General features: G+C 40.3%; 1 protein-coding gene across 4 annotated transcripts in view; it reads left to right on the top strand.

Annotated features, from left to right (window-relative positions):
- The window catches only part of PLS1 (plastin 1), a 226,645-nt gene that overhangs the window by 144,322 nt on the left and 61,194 nt on the right, over positions 1–21,129 (top strand). For all 4 annotated transcript variants that reach the window (XM_045584122.1, XM_045584123.1, XM_036444194.2 and 1 more), the window contains 2 exons: positions 6,652–6,747; positions 19,049–19,244. In XM_045584122.1, the coding sequence (XP_045440078.1) occupies positions 6,652–6,747; positions 19,049–19,244 (292 nt within the window). The remainder of the gene's footprint in view (positions 1–6,651; positions 6,748–19,048; positions 19,245–21,129) is intronic.

Here is a 21,129-nt window from a genome sequence, read left to right as displayed (position 1 = left end):
CTTTAAATCTTCCAGAAACTTTAAAAAATGTATTTGGGTGCTCCTGTATTGGGTGCATATTTGTTTACCAGAGTTATATTCCTTTTTTTTTTTTAAGACTAATTTTATTTATTACTGATCTTTCTTTCTTTTCTTTTCTTTCTTTTTTTAAAATATATTTTATTGATTTTTAACAGAGAGAAAGGGAGAGAGATAGAGAGCCAGAAACGTCAATGAGAGAGAAACATCGACCAGCTGCCTCTTGCACACCCCTACTGGGGATGTGCATGCAACCAAGGTATAAGCCCTTGACCAGGATCAAACCTGGGCCCCTTCAGTCCGCAGACTGACGCTCCACCACTGAGCCAAACCAGCTTCGGCCAGAGTTATATCTTCTTGTTGAATTGCTCCCTTTAGTATTATGGAATGGCCTTTATTATCTCTTGTATGTCCTTCACTTTGAGATTTAATTTGTAAGTATTGCTACCCCAACTTTCTTTCAATGTTCATTCACCTGGAAAATCTTTTCCCATCCCTTCACCCTCAGTCTGTGTGCATCTTTTTTTCTTAGGTGGGTTACCTGTATACAGCAGATATGTGTCTTGTTTTCTTATCCAATACGTTACCCTATGTCTTTTGTTTGGGAGCATTTAATCCATTTACATTTAAAGTTATTATTGATAGTTACTTATTTGTCGCCATTTTTATTCTATACCCCTGTGTTCCTTCTTCACTTTTCCTTCCTTCCTTCCTTCCTTCCTTCCTTCCTTCCTTCCTTCCTTCCTTCCTTCCTTCCTTCCTTCCTTCTACTTTCTCATCCTTCTTCTTTCTCATCCTTCTTTCTTTTCCTCCTCCTCCTCCTCCTCTTCCTTCTCCTGCTCCTGCTCCTGCTGCTGCTGCTGCTTCTCCTTCTTCTTCTTCTTCTTCTTCTTCTTCTTCTTCTTCTTCTTCTTCTTCTTCTTCTTCTTCTTCTTCTTCCCCCTCCTCCTCCTCATCCTCTTCCTTCCCCTCCTCCTCCTCCTCCTCCTTCTCCTCCTCCTCCTCCTCTTCCTCCTCCTACTCCTCCTCCTTCTCCTAGCAGACCCTTTAGCCTTTCTTGCATTGATGGTTTGGTGTTGATAAATTGCCTTTGTCTTTTTTTTTTTTTTGTCTGTGAAGCTCCTGATTTTATCTTCAATTTTGATTGATAGCCTTGCTGGGTATAGTATTTTTTGACTCAGACCCTTCCTTTGCATGACTTTGTATATTTCATTGCATTCCCTTCTGGCCTGATAAGCTTCTGTTGAGAAATCAATTGCTAGTCTGATGGGGGTTCCTCTGTATTTAACTTTCTGTTCCTTTGTATCTAACTTTCTGTTTCTCTCTGGCTGCTTTTAAGATTCTTACTTTGTTGTTGGTCTTTGCCAATTTAATTGTAATGTGCCTTGGCATTTGTCTTTTGGGGTTTATTTTACTTGGGACTCTGTGAACTTCTTGGATTTGTGTTTGTTTTTTTCTTGCCTATAGAAGGAAAGTTTCCTGTCATTATTTCTTCAAACAGGTTTTCTATCCCTTGCTCAGTTTTCTTTCCTTCTGGAACCCCTGTGATGTTGAAGTTGTTTTGTTTTGTGTTGGCCCAAAGTTCCCTTAGGTTCTCCTCCTGCTTTTAAAATTTTTTTTCTAGAAGCTGCTCTACTTGGGTATTTTTTCCCATCTTGTCTTCTAGCTCACTTATGCAGTCCTCTGCTTCCTCTCTCTACTCTTGATGCTTTCTGTTGGGTTCTTTACTGCATTGATGTTATTTTTTCATTTCTCTTTGTTTCTCCTTTAGTTCTTCTTGGTTCTTACTCATATTGTCAAGTTTGTCTTCCATTCTTTTCAGCCACCTTGTGACCATTTCTCTGAATTCTTTCTTTGATAGGTTGCTTGCCTCTAATTTGTTTACTTCCTTTTCTGGTAATGCCTGCTTTTCTTTCATATGTGGCTGTTTCTTTGTCTCCCCATGGTCTCTCTTCTCAGGATGTCTGTTTATGTAGTTCTCTCTCTTCTTTGTTGATTTATTTATTTATTTATTTATTAAAATCAATCTTTATTGTTCATATTGTTACAAAGGTTCCTCATTTCTTCCCCCCTCCACCAGGTTCCCACCCCACCCTCCGCCTCGCCCCATCCCCCATTGTCCTCATCCATAGGTGCAGTTTATGTTCAGTCTCTTCCTCCCTCCCTTTCCCCGATAGTAAATTCCTTTTCAGATAGTAAATCAGTTACTTAGCATTTTCTCATATCAATAATACCACCACATGCCCAATGATACATTTCACACAAAAGACATTTCCAAATAGGTCAACCAGCCTCATCCAGGCCCCACCCAAGGCACTCACAGATCAACATCCCAGCCCTATACTAACTCAACACATCCAGATCTAAGCCTTCATCACTTGATTCAGCAGACCCTCAAGTTCCCACAAAAGTTTCCAGCCATGTTTGAGAGGCAGCCGTGGGGCAGGGGCAGGCAAGGAGCGAGCTGTTCCGGGCCTGGCTGCTCTGGGCCTGGCCTCTGTTGCTCTGGTTCGTTCCACAACCAGCTGCTCTGTGTCTGGTCACTGCCACTCCCACCTAATTGCTCTGGACCTGGCTGCTGCTGCTCCGGGCCTGGCCGCACCCGACCCGGCTGCTCTGGGTCTGGCTGCTCTTGGCCCGGCCGCTCCGGGCCTGGCCGCTCCCAGCCTGGCAGCTGCTGCACTGGGCCTAGCCGCTCCCAGCCTGGCTGCTGCTGCTCTGGGCCTGGTCGCACCAGACCCGGCTGCTCCAGGCCTGGCCGCTCCCAGCCTGGCAACTGCTGCTCCGGGCCTGGCCACACCAGACCCGGCTGCTCTGGGCCCAGCTGCCCCGGGCCCGGCCGCTCCGAGTCTGGCCACTCCCAGCCTGGATGCTCCAGGCTTGGCTACTGCTGTTCTGGACCTGGCTGCTCCCAACCTGGCTGCTCTGGGCCCGGCTTCTCCGGGTCTGGGTGTTCCTGGACTGGCCACCCTGGGCTTGGCTGCCTCCGCCTCAGGCCTGGCTGCCATTGCCCCAGGTCTGGCTGCTCCAGTGCTGGCTGTTGTTGCTCTGGTTCTGGCTGCTGCTGCTCTGGGGCCTGGCCGTTGCTGCTCCGGGCCCGGTTGCCATTGCTTTGTGCCTGGGCACTCTAGGCCTGGCCGCCGCTGTTCCAACATTCTGTCTTTTTTTTTTAAACTCATTTATGTTGCAATGTTGGCTGGTGAGTTGAGTTCTGACTTAGTCTTTGATTTTTCAAGATCTTCTTTGTATTCTTTCTTAAGTAATTTTACTATCTTTTGCTCTCACTTGATTTCTTCACATTGAGAACTTTGGTTTCGACCTCCTTGTCCTGGGAGCTCAGCAGGTTGGCCTGTGGCACCCCTTTGTTCTCCGCGGGCTCCCGCGCTGCTCCAGCCTGTTGCCGGGGTTGGCGCCACCCAGGAAGCAGCCCCCGGCCTTGGCTCCATTGCCTGAGCTCAGAGGTCGATGGCTCAGGGGCACCCCCCCCCCTGGGGGCCCCATCGCCCGACTCCCTGCCGGCGCCCGGCTGGCTGGTGTCCGGCAGGGGCTCCTGCTCCCTGTCACATTCCTCCAGTCTGGAGCTTTTTTTTCTCCTTCCCGCTAGGGGAGTCTAGGATCAGAGTCAACAGACTGTCCTCTGCGCGCAGTGCGCGCGACTCTGGGGGCTCTGCTTTTCGCCACTCCCCTGAGATTCTGCCTCACAGCCCCGTCTCCCCCTGCCCGAGCCTGGGTCCCCAGGGTCTGGTCCAGGACTGGGGTTCAGAGCAGTCCGGACTGAGGCTCAGTGCCCCCGGAGGCTTTGTTTCTTCCGGCTAGGGTAATCCAGCATCAGAGTCAATATTCAGTCCTCTGTGCACAATGTGCGCGCGACTCCGGGGGCCCTGCTTTTCGCTGCTCGCTTGGGATTCCGCCTCACAGCCCCATCTCCCCTGCTGGAGCCTGGGTCCCCAGGGTCTGGCTCATAACTGGGGGTCAGCACTGCCGGTTCGGGGGTTCAGCCCAGGCTGGGGGGTTTATTTTCTTCCTGCTAGGGAATGCCAGGCAGCACCCTGCCCTCTCCTCCTCTCTGGCTGCGACCTCTTTGCGTGCGGCGCGCAGCATGTCTCTGTACCTTGGGCTTTTTTTCAGCTCCTCTGATTTTCCTTCTGGTTTTCTCTTTCCTTCTTGTTGTAGAATTTTCAGTCAGTCAACTACCTGTAGCTCTGGGCGATGTCCACTCTACATTTTAGTTGTATTCCATTGAAATTGTTGTGTGCTGCTGTGGTTAGGTGTCTACCCGAGCAGCCATCTTGGATCTTCTCCTTCTTTGTTGATTTAAAGGCACAAAATACAACACAACCAGGTACAATACACAAGGTACTTAACAGAAATGTATTCACAATATTAATAACATCCAATAAAGGTGACCAACAGAGAAAGTTAAATAAGGGATAGGAGAGAAAGAAGATTAAAAAGGAAGACAGAAAATAAAAGAAAAAAGAGGAGTTTTAAAATGAAATTGGGATACAGGGGGAAAAAAGTAAGTGAGAAAAGAATGAGACTAAGAAAGTAAAGGGGAACAAACCATGTATATAGGGAGAAAACTCCAGTAGAACAACAACTATTCCCAGAAAATGCCAGCAACAAGTATCTGGAGATTAATATAAACTACAATATCAACTAATATGAAGCAAGGTAAGGGAAAATAGAAGTAAGAACAAATAAAAACAAACAAACAAAAAGAATAATTAAAACAATCTCATGATAAAGCATAAAAATTTGGTTTATTCAACATTAAAGCAAACAACAAAAGGACTGAGAGAAAAACAATTTTTGGATAGTTAAGACAACGAAGAGAAAGGTGTGTATGGACTTGGAGCAGGGGATTGGAAATTATTGTATATAAGTAGGGTGAATTTTTAGAAGGGAGTAAATTAAAGAATAGGAAAAATCTAAAGAAGGAAAGAGTTAAGATAAATAGGACACCAAAAAGGGGAAAGGTTAGGAAGAGAGTGATGACATAAAGGTAGAGTTGAGATAGGGTAAGACGATGCTAAAGGAAAGATGAAAATAGAATGTAGAACACTAATCTGAAAGTAAAATAAAGAATAAATAAAATGGCACTTAGAAAAAGAAAAAGGTAAAATAGCAGTAGCAATAATGCTGATTGAAAATAAAAATGTAAAAATTAAAAAGGTAAAATCAAGTGATGAAAAAAGAAAAAAATAGTTTCTTAAGTAAAAGATGCAAAAAATTTAAAATTAAAATAAAAATTAAAAATGTATAGTAGTGAAGGTCATTCACTTCCTCTATTGTTTTGTTTGGCATGCCTGTTTCCCAGTTAGGACAATATTGCAGTTCCCTGCATTCCACTGCTCCTCAGTGTTGTAAGCCAGTCCTGATTTTTAAGCAGGTGGTGTCTTAATTTCTCATATTCCTTTATTTTTTACCTCACCTTATCCCCAGCAAAATCTGACCTTCTGCGGTGGAGTGAAGAGCTCCCTTAAATCTGCATGTTTGCAATGATTGGGAATAGGTGTTCTGGGGCTCCCAGCTTTTCAGTGGTTGCTGCAGTTGTGAATTTTCAGGCTTTCAATAAGATCAACCTTCCCCTTCAAGATGGCGTGGTTTCCCTGTCTGAGCCTGTAGCTCCAGGAGAGGACCAAGCTGCTGTAGCATCTTCCCAGTCAGGGGAATCCCACCTTCTACTGGAGTTTATCTGTCCCTTATCTTGCCAACAAACACTCCCTATGTGACCTTCAGCTGCTCTAGGACAAGGCTTGAAACACAACTGTCAGCCGAGACCGGTTTGGCTCAATGGATAGAGCGTCGGCTTGGGGACTGAAGGGTCCCGGGTTCTATTCCAGTCAAGGGCATGTACGTTGAAACACAACTGTCTATTTTTCCACCATTTTTCTCCCCTCATGATAGTCTTTTCATATATTTCTTGGCATTAATTTTGTATCCTGCTATATCGCCAAATTCACTTATTTAGTCTAATAATTCACTAATTTTATTCAGTGAGAGTTGGGCTGGCCCAGAATGTGGCAAGGGCACCAATCACATGTCTAGTGAATCATTGCTTTTCAGTCTTTGGACTTGTGATGTGGAAGCTGAGTTCAAGAGGACCCACACAAAAGCTCTTCAGGCTGTGCTTGGGGCCCCAGCACACCACTTTAACTGCATTCTATTGGTCAAAGCAGGTCACAAGTACAGACTAAGTAAAAGGGGAATGCGAATAGGCTGCCTTTTAATTGGAGGAGCTATATATATATATATATGCACAGGGAAGAATTATGATAGCCATCTTTGGATATGACTTAATTGATTAATTTATTACAATGTGGTCACATTCTAACAGAATCTAGGAAGGCTTCTGAAAGGTAATACTTAACCCTAATCTTAACTGATGCTAATGCTTGGTGGTGTAAACAAATGAGAAAGGTAGGGAAGGGTATTCCAGTGTAGTGAATATTGTTGCTCTGGAATGCAAAATAGCAGTGATTGAGGAATGCATAAAATAATAAGTAAAGTTAATAGTTATTATTCCATTCTTTGAGATGAGGATTATTTCTTAAGTTTGAGCACTTTTCCCCTAAAACCAACAATGATTTTATTCATTTTAAAAATTCTATTTCATTTCTTTCCTTGAAGGATTCAAGAGCCTATTTTCATCTGCTTAATCAGATTGCACCTAAAGGTGACAGGGATGATGGACCTGCCATTGCCATTGATCTTTCAGGATTTAATGTGAGTAGTTTTTAATTTTTAAAATTTTGTCTAAATAAGCTTAAGATAAATTTTACCATTTTAAGCATTTTAAATGTAAAATTCAGTGACATTAAATATGTTCCCATGCTATGCAATCATCAACACTAACCATATCTAGCTGAAGCTGGTTTGGATAGAGCGTCAGCCTGCGGACTGAAGGGTCCCAGGTTCGATTCAGGTCAAGGGAATGTACCTTGGTTGCGGGCATATCCCCAGTAGGAGGTGTGTAAGAGGCATCTGATCAATGTTTCTCTCTCATCGATGTTTCTAACTCTCTAATCCTCTCTCTTCCTCTCTGTAAAAAATGAATAAAATATATTAAAAAACAAAACAAAACAAAACACTAACCATATCTAGAATTTTTCATCACCCCATAGTGAAATCTGTACCCAATGATAACTCCCCATTTTTCTCACCCCGAGTCCCAGAATTTGATGAGTGAGTATAGTCAAATTTAGAATACAATTCCCAATAGGCAACATTCCATGTGGAGTCCTCAGCCCTACATTAAAGCTTAATCTTCAGAACTCTTTTATGATCCAAATCTCCATTCTAAGTCATCTGATTGTCATAAAGAAAGAGAATTGCAGAATTCCAATCTTGAGTATGTGTGGAATCAATTCTACTTTACTTTCCCTGGTGCAACACAACTGGAACTCACAGCGTCTTTTTGTGACTATCACTGTACACTAGGAAAGGTAGCAACAAGCCATTTTGAGATCACTGATCAATTAACTGATTATCAATTTTTTCCAACTTATATTTGTAAATACACAAAATAAAGGTTGACAGTTCCAGTATTTATGATATAGGAAGGGCTGATACAGACCCTGATCTATCTAACACAATTCCTAGGAAGCCCATTCTTTTAGCAAAAGTTTTAAATATTAGAGATGGTTCTATCTAAACATTAAAATCATGTCAGACTATAGTTGATATGAAAATCTAGTAAGTATTTAAAGTATAATATCCACAATATTTAGTTTTAAAGGCAACTTAAGTCATCACTTAATTATATTTCACATTATTATAATGAAACATCTAAGAAACTTAGTATTATAAACTACTAGAAGCCCAGTGCACACAACTTGTGCACTGATAGGGCACCTAGATGCTGGTGGTACCAGCTGGAGCCTCCCTCCTTTCCCCCGGCTGGCCCCACTCCCTGGTAGAACTCCCAGAAGAACTTCCAGTTGAGGGGACAATTTGCATACTACACTATTATTATATAGGATACAAATTAGAAAATTAGTTCGAGTCAAAATATTAGCAACTTAGAAAAGCATGTAAAATGTCAAATATATTCATAAGTGAACAGAGTATACTGAACTATCTATCCTGTGTCCATCCCCAAAGTTCCATAACTATTAGCTCATGGTCAATATTTTGTCACTTTTATCATCTGCCTATTTCTTTCCTTTCCCATATTATTTTGAAGCAAATCCTAGACATTATGTCTTTTATTTTATTTATTTACTAGAGGCCTGGTGCACAAAATTTGTGCCCTGGCAGGGGGAGGTATGTCTCTCAGCCCAGCCTGCATCTTCTCCAATTTGGGACCCCTTGAGTGATGTCCAACTGCTTGTTTAGGCCCGATCCTGATGAGATTGGGCCTGAATGAGCAGTCGGACATCCCCCTCACAATCCAGGACTGCTGACTCCGAAAGGCTCACCTGTCTGCCTGATTACCCTGAATTACTTCTGCCTGCCAGCCTTATCACTCCCTACTACACCCCTGCCAGCCTGATTGATGCCTAACTGCTCCCCTGCCGACCTGGTTGCTCCTAATTGGCCTCCTTTGACGTCCTGATTGCCCCTAACTGCCCTCCCCTGCAGGCCTGGTCATTCATAAACTGCTCTCTCCTGCAGGCCTGGTCACCCCCAAATGCCCTCCCCTACAGGCCTGGTATCCCCAACTGCCCTCCCCTGCAGACCATCTTGTGGTGGCCATTTTGTGTCCATATTGGGTGGCCATCTTTGACCACGTGGGGGTGGCCATCTGTGTTTTGGAGTGATGGTCAATTTCCATATTACCTCTTTATTATATAGGATTTGTTCATTTGTTTGTTTATATGTTAATCCTCCCCTGAGGATATTTTTCCATTGATTTTTTTTAGAGAGGGGGAGGAAGAGAAGTGAGAGAGACATTGATGTGAGAGACACATTGATTGCTTGCTTCTCTCATGCATCCTCCCCTGGTCAGATATTAAACCTGCAATTGAGGTATGTGCCCTTGACTGAGAATCAAACCTGCAACCGTCCAGTCCTTGGGATGACACTCTAACCACTGAGCAAACCAGCCAGGATGGATATCATATCTTTTCATCAATAAATATTTCAACGTGTATTTCTAAAATATAAAGACACTTCAATATGTCTCCAACGGAAAGGGAAACACAGGAAAAATAAACAAACAAATGAGTTGACATCAGACTAAAAGTTTCTTCACAACAAAGGAAACCATCAACAAAATGAAGAGAGAGCCCATTGTATGGGAGAGCATATTTGCCAACGATTCATCAGATAAGGGGTTAATCTCCAAAATATATAAAGAATCTATACAACTCAACACAAGGAATTTAAAAATGGGCAATGGGCCTTAGCCAGTTTGGCTCAGTGGAGAGAGCATCGACTTGCAGACTGAAGGGTCCTGGTGCCGCAGTATTTTTGCAGCAAGGGTTTAGGAATTTGGAGATGGGCTGCACATAAATGAATAGAGACTAGATAAGAAGTATAGATTTGGAAGGCATTTTGTGGGAGCCAGATGGAAATTTAACTCTAGTGACTAAGTTCCCCAAATCTCCAGATCCATGGCTTTTTATTAACATGTTTTTCCCTTTAGCAAAGCAGATATTACATATCAAAGGTAAGGTTTGGAAAACAAAAAAGAGTAGGGCAGTGGTTGGCAAACCACAGCTCACTAGCCACATATGATTGACTCCTCCACTTCTTCTAACATCACTTCTTCAAAATAGACTCGCTCAGGCCGAAACCCAACTTCTGCTCATGGGCCACGAAGTTTCAATCACATTGTATGTGTGCACCCGCACGTGGTATTTTGTAGAAGAGCCACACTCAAGGGGCCAAAGAGCCACATATGGCTCACAAGTCACAGTTTGCCAACCACTGGGTTAGGGGAATTACCCTCAGCTGTTTGGCAGCAGGTAATAATATGCAGATCTTCAGCCCTGCTGAAGCTGTTCATCAGCTTTCTGACAAACTTCTTGCATTTATTATGCTAACTACTGTACTTAGCTTCCAACATATCCCCCTTTTTGATTTAATTAATTTAGCAAGAATGTATGCCATTTACAGAGCTCGGGTCCTTTTAATATTTTTATATTCAATAAGAAGGATTGAGTTTTTTCCTGTCCTTTTAAATTGCTGACAGGCATCAAATGAATCCATCTGTAATAAGTTTCTTTTTGAGCCAACAGTTCTTTGAGTCCCCTTTCCAATCACTGTCTAACAGTTTTTTATGGGCTCCCTTCTCAATCACTGTCCCCTGTGACATGACAACAATGATACTATAATTCTGGATGGTGAGCAATGACAATGCAGGTCTGACCTTTTTTGGCTTGGTCCTGGGCAACCTGCAGGGATGCACAACTAATGACTGCTAGTATGGCAAGGCATTCTCACGATCCCCCATCTCTGGACTGGTTTTCCTCTGTCTCATGTTGGTTGGGACCACTGCTATATGGGGCTGGAGTAGTCTGGTCAGTTCTTCTCTCAGATCCATTGTTGCAGGAATCCACATGGGTTTGGAGGAGTTTTCTGGAAATCTATAAGCATGTTCTCAACCAAAGGTTAATAAAGGAATCCTTCTATAAACTAGACTCTGGATTTTTTCATTTTGCCCAAAGTATTTTCCTTTGGCTTATTCTGACACTGTATGTGTCTTGCCATCAGCATTACAAGTGAAAAAATTTAAAGTAATTAAGGCTTGATGTAATTTTCTTACAGGATATTGCTCCACTATCTCCCCCCACCCCATTTAAAAAAATATTAAGAGGCTTTTGGAAATCCTGCAATGCAGCCTTGATAGCTTTTAATTTAATTCTTAGTACAGAAGTATGACTTTTCTGGATTAATTGCTTGTTAAGCAGCTTTAACTGTGAAATGAACTATCGATAAAAAATAGTTAATGCTCTAGGAACAGTTGCCTGCTTAGTATAATTAAGTTTCCCTGAATATTGACTTATTTCAATTTGCCAATTTTAATCAGTCTAAAATAAGGCTTATTTTCTAACTTTATTTGTCCTTGGGTATGGACAGTAAATGACACTAATTGAATTTCTGCTATCAGTCTTTGAGTATATCTATATAAGCTTTGCTTAGTGAAGCAAAAATGCAAATTCTTTTATTTTTGAGGCCTAATACATTAACTTTTAATTACAGTTTTTTACATATTTGAAGGACATTTCCCTTTGTTTTTTCCCAGAGTAATTTCTAGGCCTCATTTAGGGAGTTTCTTTTAAAAACCTTTTTTCTTTCTTTTAAACTGAGCAATACATTTGGTTGCTTTTCAGATGCTGGCTCATACTGCCATGCATATATTTTAAGTGACTCTATTTATGTTGACTGATTAATGATCAAATTTAATGCTTGAATGATAACCTTCAGCTCACCCTATAAATAGTAACAGAAGAGATTTAAAAATTTCTCCTTTTTATTAGGTTTCAAATTTACTTTTAAACAGTATTCTTTTTGACTAGTGTTCATTTGCATGCACAAAGTAATTATGGGAGGTCTCAGGAACTATTTCAGAGGACTTGCTTGTAGGGTGTATGTAAATTTTTACTTTGACTTTTACTAGTACCAATTGTTTATAAAAATATTTGCTTCTCATATAACTTAATTTATATGAGACCTTGATTATATTATAGAAAGCCAATTTATTAAATAATTAAAATAGGCATCTTTATTGAAAAAGCAGAGCAAGTAAACTTATATATTTGACCTATGAGGTATAAAGCCACCCTACTTCCCAGCCTATTTGAAGTGCAGGCTGCCTGAGGGCTTTTGTTTTTAAAATTTTGCTGCTGAATGATCTAGTTCTGCTTAAGAAATATTCAACAATCTTGTCTTGCCCTTCCTTAGAGGTTAAAACCTTTATAACATTTAAAATATATGTGTATAAATAAAATATATTGAAATCCTACCTAATAAAAGAATAATATGCAAATTAATCAACACTCTGCTGCACCTACTAGTCATGGCCACTAGCCAATTAGAGTGAGTATGCAAATAAACCCAACCAAGATGGTTACAGCCACAGAGAGCCAGAGGGAGGCTTGAGTTTCCCAGGCAATGGAGGAAGCCAAGCTTTACGCCTGCCCTTGCTAGCCTAAGCCTCCACTCAAGGCTACAAAGTTTCAATTATAGAAGATAAACAAATTCAAACAGAAAAGGGGCAGCCATGGAGTTGGAAAGAATGGGAGGCTAGGGTTGCCCCTGGCAATGGAAAAAGCAAAGCTTTCTGCACACCCTGGCCAGCCCAGGCCTCTGCTTAAGGCTACAAAGTTTCAATTGTAGAAGATATATAAGTCCCCACAGAAATGGCTGCTGGCCACAGAGTGAGCAAGAGGCTTGACCCCACTCAAGGCTACAAAGTTTCAGTTGTAGATGTAAATAAATTCCAGATACCAGGACTTCCACTTGGGTCACCAAGGGGCGTGGATGGCCTGCAAACCACCATAGGCTCCTTGCCCAGGCTGCCCCACACCCTAAGGGAACCCCAGTCTGATCCAGGACACCCTTCAGGGCAAACCATCTGTTTCCCACCCAGGCGCCAGTCCTCTATCCTATCTAATAACAGAGTAATATGCAGATTGACCATCACCCCAACACACAATATGGCTGCCCCCATGTGGTCAAAGATCCTGGCCCTATGTGAACACAAGATGGCCACCACAACATGGCCAGCAGGGGAGAGCAGTTGGGAGGGACCAGGCCTGCAAGGGAGGGAATTTGGGCGTGATCAACCCTGCAGGAAAGGGCAGTTAGAGGTAACCAGGCCAGCAGAGGAGGGAAGTTGGGGGCAAACAGATTGGCAGCGGGGCAGTTAGACATCAGACAGGCTGGGAGTGGTTAGGGGGTGATCAAGCTGGCAGGCAGAAGTGGTTAGGGGCAATCTGGAAGGCAGGCAGGTGAGCAGTTGGGATTCAGCAGTCCTGGAATGTTTAGTCTTAAACGGGCAGTCCGACATCCCTCAAGGGGTCCCATATTGGAGAGGGTGCAGCCTGGGCTGAGGGATACCACCCTGCCCCCGTGCAAGAATTTCATGCACCGGGCCTCTAATTTTTTATAAAGCTTTTCACATGATTTCCAGTATAATTTAGTTTAAAAATATTTCTTTTAAGAAGAGAGAATAAATTCTTGAATCACTCCAGGGCCCATGGAATGTTACAAAGTTATCTCTCAGTTAAAGTCTTGAAATTTAACTTGGAAAGACCATCAAATATATATATCAATTTTATAATTATTCTAAAATATAGCAATTACATTTAAACTGGTTTTTATATTTAAACTTTTGTTCAGACCACAGAATTAATCCTCCTTTTCTTTAATTAGACCTAGGTTGAAATATTACCACACATAAAGACTACAATGTATTTTAAACTACTATTTCTCCAGAGAAAATACAAGAATTATTTTCTCAAAATAAATTTATATACTTTATGCATTTTGTCATACAACTATATGATTTCTCCTAACTTAATTTGAACTTTAGACTCTTAGAAGCCTCAACTTTTAGGTGACAAGTTAAATGTTAAATGTTATCATTTCTTAGATTAGCAATAACTTCACATTGTTAAGAATGTATTTCAAATAAAATATAAGACATACTGAGAGATCCAAGATGGTGGCATAAGTAAACACCAAAACTGCTGCCTTGCACAGCAATTTCAAAACTACAACTAAAAGACTAAAATGTCTATCATCCAGAACCACAGGAAAGCTGGCTGAGTGGAAGTTTTACAACTAGAAGAAAAGAGAAAAGAGCATTCAGGGCACAAGTGCTGAAAAGCTGAGGTACGGAGGCATGCACTATCCGAGCTGGCAGCAAATCCCGGCTGGCAGTGGATCCCAGCTGGCAGCGCGTGTTGCATTCTTCAACATGAAGGGAGACAAACTCATGATTTCTCTGAAATACAGTTTCTGGAGAGACATGGAGGACCCAGAGTTTTATGGGGAGAAGCTGAACTGTCTGCCATCAGATCGGAAAGTGAGGGTGGCTTGCTTGCAGAGCTGCACGCAGGAATAATTGCTTGCTGTGCTGGGGCATGGGACATGGGGATGCAGTTGGAAGCGCAGGGACAGCTGGCTGGCAGCCATTGCTCTTTGCCACGCTCTAGCCTAGTGACACCCTGAGACTCTGCCCTGCACAACCTACAAGCCCACCCAAGCTCCAAGCAGTGGCTTTTGTATATGAATGACCTTCCCTATCATAGCTTAACCTAGCAAACTTGTAACCTGGTACAGACAGTTCCAAAGCCTCCAAGCTCCAAGCAGGGAGGAGAGGACTGTGGTTCTTCCTGTAGCTCCTGCAGGGTGGCCTCAGACAGTAGCTGACCTGCACCCCATTGGAGATCCAGAAGCCAGTGTACCTAGTGGTCAGTGTGAGACACCATATTTCAACTCCTCACATCCATAAGTGACACATTCTGGAGGCGGACTCTGTAAGCACCAAAGCACCACTGAAACAAGGCCTGCACCATAAGTGTGTCTCTAGCACAGCAGTTCTTTCATTATAGACACAGTGGGTCCTCACAATCAATTGGCCTGGAGATCAATTCCTCCCAGTGTACCAGTAGCAATCAGGCTTAACTATACCAAGGCTTTGCACAGAGCCCACAAAGGGGTGTACAAGAGCAACCACCTCAGGTGATTGGGGAAGCTGAGCTATTGGCCCCAATAGGTCACCTACCACACAAAGCCACTCTATCAGTACAGGGAAGCATCCAGATTGAGGAGATACAGAAACATGTCACGAATGAAAGAAATGGAGGAAAACAAACTATTGGATGACACAAAGTTCAAAATCACATTTATAAGGTTACTCAAGAATCTTCTAAAAACTGCTGAGAAACTTGAAGAGACATCTCAAGGACCTTAATGAGAATGCAAAAAAAAAAAAAAAAAAAAAAAAAAAAAAAAAAAGGAAAAGGATCAGTCAGAAATTAAGCATACACTGTCTGAAAGAATATACAGAAACTCAACTATAGATCAACATACCCCAAGATTCAAACCAAAGATCTGGAATATGAGAAAACAAAAAACACCCAACCAGAAATAAAAAAGAAAAAAGAATTACAAAATATGAAGATAGTGTAAGGAGCCTCTGGGACAACTTTAAGCATACCAACATCCAAATTTGGTGGTGCCAGAAGAGAGAGAGCAAAATATTGAAAACCTATTAGAAGAAATAACGACAGAAAACTTTCCCTACCTGGTGAAAGAAATAACTTACAAGTACAGGAAGTGCATAGGACCCCAAACAAGAGGAATCCAAAGAGGACTACATCAAGAGAGATCATAATAAAAATGCCAAGGGCAAAAGACAAAGAGTGAATCTTGAAAGCAGCAAGAGAAAAACAGTTATCTATAAGGGAGCACCCATACAATTGTCAGCTGATTTCTCAACAGAAACTGTGCAGGCTCGAAGGGAGTGGCAAGAAATATTCATAGTGATGAATAGCAAGAACATACAACCAACAAAGCTATCATTCAGGATTGAAGGTCAGATAAAGAGCTTCACAAACAAGAAAAAGCTAAAGGAGTTCACCACCACCAAACCAGGATTACATGAAATGCTGAAGGGTATTTTTTAAGAAGAGGAAGAAGAAAAAAGTAAAGATAAAAACCATGAACAACAAAAAGACATCAAATACATACCTACCAACAAGTGAATCTAAAAACCAAGTGAATAAAAAATCTGAAGAATAGAATGGACTGGTGAATATAATAGAATCAGGGACATAGAAAGGGAGTGGACTGACAATTCTCAGTGGGAAGAGGGTCTGAGGGGTGTGGGAACAAATTGGACAAAAATCTTACACCTATGGATGAAGACAGTGGCAGGGGGTAAGGGTATGTGGTATGGTGGGGAATCAGATGGAGGGGAGCTATGGGTACACCTGTAATAATCTGAACAATAAAGATTTATTTAAAAAATGAAATAAAATACAAGACATATTTAGTTGATTCAATTCTATCCTCTAGATTTTTCATTTGAGGCAAACTTAGATTAACATTTCAGTATTTTGTCTTTTCAAAATTCCTAGTTATTTAATAAGTTTTTATTACTTAATTAATAAACTCCAAAGTTTTAAGTTGCCAACAACTTTGGAAGCAAACCTGTAGCTATTTAAATGTAAAATTGCCACATTCTTTCCTTAGAGGTTTTGCTGTGGGACAAGCCCCCTTCTTTAACAAGGAGGGAATCCCCACTATCAATATAACCATAATTATAACCGAAAAGCTTCACTACAAATCCTTTATCTTAGTTACATTATTTATCCTTGTTTAAGTAATTTTGATATTTTAAAGCTAATTGTTATTATTCAAGGCATTTACTTTGGCAAATTCTGTAACAAAAATAACTTACTGACTGTGAGGAATTCAGTTTATTATTATTCAATAACTACCCTTTATTATGAAAACATCAATCTTATTGCTTAAACACAGCATATAATTTTTTTTCTTGGGTCATTTTGCCATCTTTTTGAGAAAAGTAGTCCGGGTTTATTCTATAACATTTGCAAAGAAATTGAGCTCAGTTTAAGAAGCCATCCAAGATTGAAAGGAGCTCACTTTTTTCTTAAACTGGCCTTTTTCTCTTTGAGTACGGAAATCCCAAACATCTCCCTTGAATTCTGCTAAATTTTATCTCTACCTTCCTTTGTCTCCTAGGACACCCTTGGCCACTTGTACTACTCATATTCTCTCTTACCACCCCCACATCCTGTTTGCTTTGGGGAAATTCAGTAAATGGTCTGGCTACATTTCTTACCAAATTAAATTAAAATCATGCTTAATAAACTAACAATAAACACATTAAAACCAAATAAAAATAACAGAAAAAACTACATTCAATAGATAACATATAGACAAGACTTAATAAATCAAAGTTCTTTTCCTGGATCTTTTCAGATGTTTTATATTTGCCTGGTGCTTACAGCCAGGATGTAACCTAGATCTCAGATTATTGTTCACAGATCTTATCTTAACCTGCTTTTTACAGCATTGATTGGCCTCTAAAGTTATTTTAGCTAAACTCTGCCTGTCCCAATGGGTCATATGGTAATTTTTAAACAAAGCATCAGAGGGTCCCTGCAAGAGTGTTAACAGCTCTACCCTTCTAGCTGCTCAGTCTCTCCACATCTGAGGCTGAGGATCTGGGGTCTTTTTTAGTTTTAAAGACTTTTGATCCCCAATACAAATTAGATATTTTGCAATTTGAACAAGACCCCATATAGTTAAAGATGACAACAGCACTCTTTTACCTTGAGCCTGATTTAAGAATAACTTTTTACATGTTAAGTTCTTTTGCCTTTTAATCAAATTCTTCCCCATTATGGCCTAGCTTGAAAAAGACGTCCTTACTCTCTTTGGATCTTGAATTCCAAAGCTGGTACGAGCTTTATGCACAGTGAATTTCCACACCAAATTTTCAGTGATCCCCACCTTTACCAGTAATCCTCACCTTTACCAGTGGTCCTCTTCCTTCACTCAGGCAAATAATCTTCTTCTCCAGATGACTTTCATTGAGGCGCCATAAATGCTGCATTCTCTTAGCAGCAAAGGTTCAGGAATATGGAGAAGAGCTGTGCATAAATGAATAGAGACTAGACAAGAAATATAAATTTGGGAGACATTTTGGGGGATCCAGATGGAAAAGCTCTAGTTACTAAGATCCCTGAATTTCTAGACCCACAGCTTTTTATTAACATGTTTTCCCTTTAGCAAAGCAGATATAAATATCAAAGGAAAGGTTTGGTAAACAATAAAGTACCATCAGATTAGAGGAATTGCCCTCAGCTGTTTTGCAGCAGGTACTATATAATATGCAGGTCTTCAGCCCTGCTGAAGTTGTCCATCAGCCTTCTGAGGAACACCTCACATTTATTATGCTAATTACTGTACTTAACCCCAGCATTCGGGTTCAATTCTGATCAAGGGTACATGCTTGGGTTGCAGGCTCGATCCCCAGTAAGAGGTGTGTAGGAGGCAGACAAAGATTTTCTCTCATCATTGATGTTTCTCTCTCCCTCTCCCTTCCTCTCTGAAATCAGTAAAAACATATATTTTTTAAAAATGGGCAATGGATCTGAATAGACACTTCTCTAGAGTGGACATACAGAGGGCCAATATATATGAAAAAATGCTCAAGGTCTTTAGAGAAACACAAATTAAACCACAATGAGGTATCACCTCATATCTGCCAGATTGATTAAAACAAACAGCAAGTGATGGCAAGGATGTAGAGAAAAGAGAATCCTATTTCACTGCTATTGGGAAAGCAGACTAATTTAACTACTTTGGAAAACAGTATGGGGTTTCTTCAAAAAATGAAAAATGGAACTGCCTTTTGAGTTAGCAGTCCCACTTCTGGGTATTTATCTTAAGAATCTCAAAACACCAATCAAAAAGATTATATGACCCCTATGTTTGTAGCAACTTTATTTACAACTATAGGCCCAGTGCACGGATTCTCTCAGCCCAACATCCCCCGAGGGGTCCTGGATTGCGAGAAGGTGTTTCTTGGGTAATGCACCCTGGAATCGGACTCCCTCCTCTCTGGTTCTGAGTGCATTACCCAAGAACTGCAGCTGCCAAGTCTCCACAACTCAGCAGCTCCTGCGTTGAGCGTCTGTGCCCTGGTGGTGTGGTCATTGCGCGTGATAGCTTCTGGTCTGATGGTCAAACTGTGGGACAGTTATTTAGGCTTTTATATGTATAAATATTTCCAGAAAACAAATTGCCTATAAATATGTATAACAATGTAAGGTTATGCCAATTAAAACTTTAATCTTTCCCTAATTGGTTTGGCTTAGTGGATAGAGCATCAGCCTGTGGACTGAAGGGTCCTAGGTTTGATTCTGGTCAAGGGCATGTACCTTGGTTGCAGGCACATCCCAAGTAGGGAGTGTGCAGGAGGCAGCTGATTGATGTTTCTCATCAATGTTTTTACTCTCTACCCTTCTCCCTTCCTCTCTGTAAAAAATCAAAAAAAGTTTAATTTTGACCATTTTTATTTTATTTTATTCTTTAGGAGAAAAATGACCTGAAGCGTGCTGGATTCATGCTTCAAGAAGCAGATAAACTGGGCTGCAGACAGTTTGTTACTCCTGCAGATGTGGTTTCAGGCAATCCTAAACTTAATTTAGCTTTTGTAGCTAATCTATTTAATACATACCCATGCCTACACAAGCCTGAAAATAATGACATCGATATGAATTTATTGGAAGGTATGTTCTTTATGCCTTTAATTGATTCGTTGTATATATCTTCCTGTGGTATTGACCTATTTCACTCTCAGAGGTAGGAGAGTGTGCTGGGAGACATAGTTTACTGTTTATAAGCATGTGTATACATTAAAAGTTAAAATTTTAAAAAGTGGTTGTTGGTTTTGGTTAAAAGAACGTGTGGGGTAAAACTTATTGTCTGTCATTTCTCTATAGATGTTAGTGAAAACTATCATACATTAAAAATATTTCTTAAATGACCACATAACATAACTCCACCATGAATATGGACATTGAATTATCTATTGGAAAAATAATTATTTGTAGCTTGTTTTCTCTGTTGAAAGCTACAGTTTGACTACAGTTTTGTTCTCTTTTTAATGTTTTTACTGTACATGAAAAAGTTTACATCACTCATTACTTGTCTTGTGTGTGGGCTATTGTTATCTGTCTCATAATTTATATTACTTTCCTGTTTTGCTTCATGAAATGCAGATTTGACCCCTCCTAATGTAGGTACTGTATTTAGTACTTTCCTATATTCCCTATATATAAATTCTGAATGTTCTTTTTATTAATACAATTTATTCTTTCTATCTGGGTTGATATTTATTTTTTTGCATTGTTCATGCTGTGTTTTTTTTTTTCAGTCTTAATATGCCTAAAGAGTGAATGATAATAAGCAAGAAACACAAATGAAGCTTAATTTGAATAGCAGAGCAAGGGTTGGTTATGTAAATTTCACCTAATTTGCCCTCTATAATGATGGGAGTATAGTTGTAAGCACGTTAGAAATCAATATTGACAATTAGATTTCATGATTTGATGCAAAGCCCTTATCTCTCTCCTATAAATAAACATCTTTATCACAAGTAATTTTTGAAAGGATCTATTTAGATTCTGTAACAGATTATTTTGTATTATTTAGCTATGTTTCATTTACTGAATGTCATTGAAGCTTATAATATATGAATTGTCATAATGACAAATATATTCTCAATATCTTGTTCTTTTTCATCTTCTGTTTTCTAGCCTCTCTTCTTTTCTTCTCCCATTTTTCACCCTCTCACTCATGCATACCAAAACCCACCTTAGTACCAACTAAAAGTAAAAAAGTGGTGGCAGTTGTCTGAAGGACCAACCCTAAAATATTCCCACAGTTGACCTGTTTTGGAGAAGGTAGTGCTCAAATAGGGATTCTTGGTGGAGAGAATTTGATGATTCAGTGTTCATTCACTAACAGCACCGTTACTTCCTTCTCTCTTTCTAAGACAGAAGGAGAGAGAAATCAGTTTCATGATCTTTTTCTCTTTGACTGTCACAACCAGAGTTCCCATGTCTTTGTCACTTTATAATTACAGTTGTTTTAATTAATGGGAGAAGTTTCAGAGTTAACAAATATATTATTTGAAGAATATGATTAATTGAATTCACTCTTCCTGAAGCCCAGTAAAATAAAATGACTATCTTCTCTACTTACATAACTAAGAGGGAAGATAGATTAAACTATAGAATTTTCAGCAGAGAAATATATAATAAATTATAATTTTAAAAAGTTAAATAAAAAGGAAGACTGCTAAGTTTTTATGAGTTTAGAAAATTTCAAAATCCCTTTGTGTCTTACATTAGAAGGCATTGTTTAGAGTGGCATATTAAAAATGATCTGCTTCTTATAGTCACCAAATTCTTGCTAGATATCTTTTCCAATTTGCTTGTTCTCCTATTTGTAATGTTTGCATTCTTTTGCTAGTGTTCAGCATGTTTTTGGAATTTTTCAGTGTGAATCAGATTGCTAAATATTTCCATTAGTATCCTATATAATAAAAGGCTAATATGCAAATCGACCAAACAGCAGAACAACTTGTCACTATGACGTTCACTGGCCACC

Source organism: Pipistrellus kuhlii, unplaced genomic scaffold, assembly GCF_014108245.1.
Source record: "Pipistrellus kuhlii isolate mPipKuh1 unplaced genomic scaffold, mPipKuh1.p scaffold_m20_p_2, whole genome shotgun sequence".
NCBI classification, from domain to species: domain Eukaryota; kingdom Metazoa; phylum Chordata; class Mammalia; order Chiroptera; family Vespertilionidae; genus Pipistrellus; species Pipistrellus kuhlii.
This window is presented reverse-complemented; position numbering and strand designations above follow the sequence as displayed.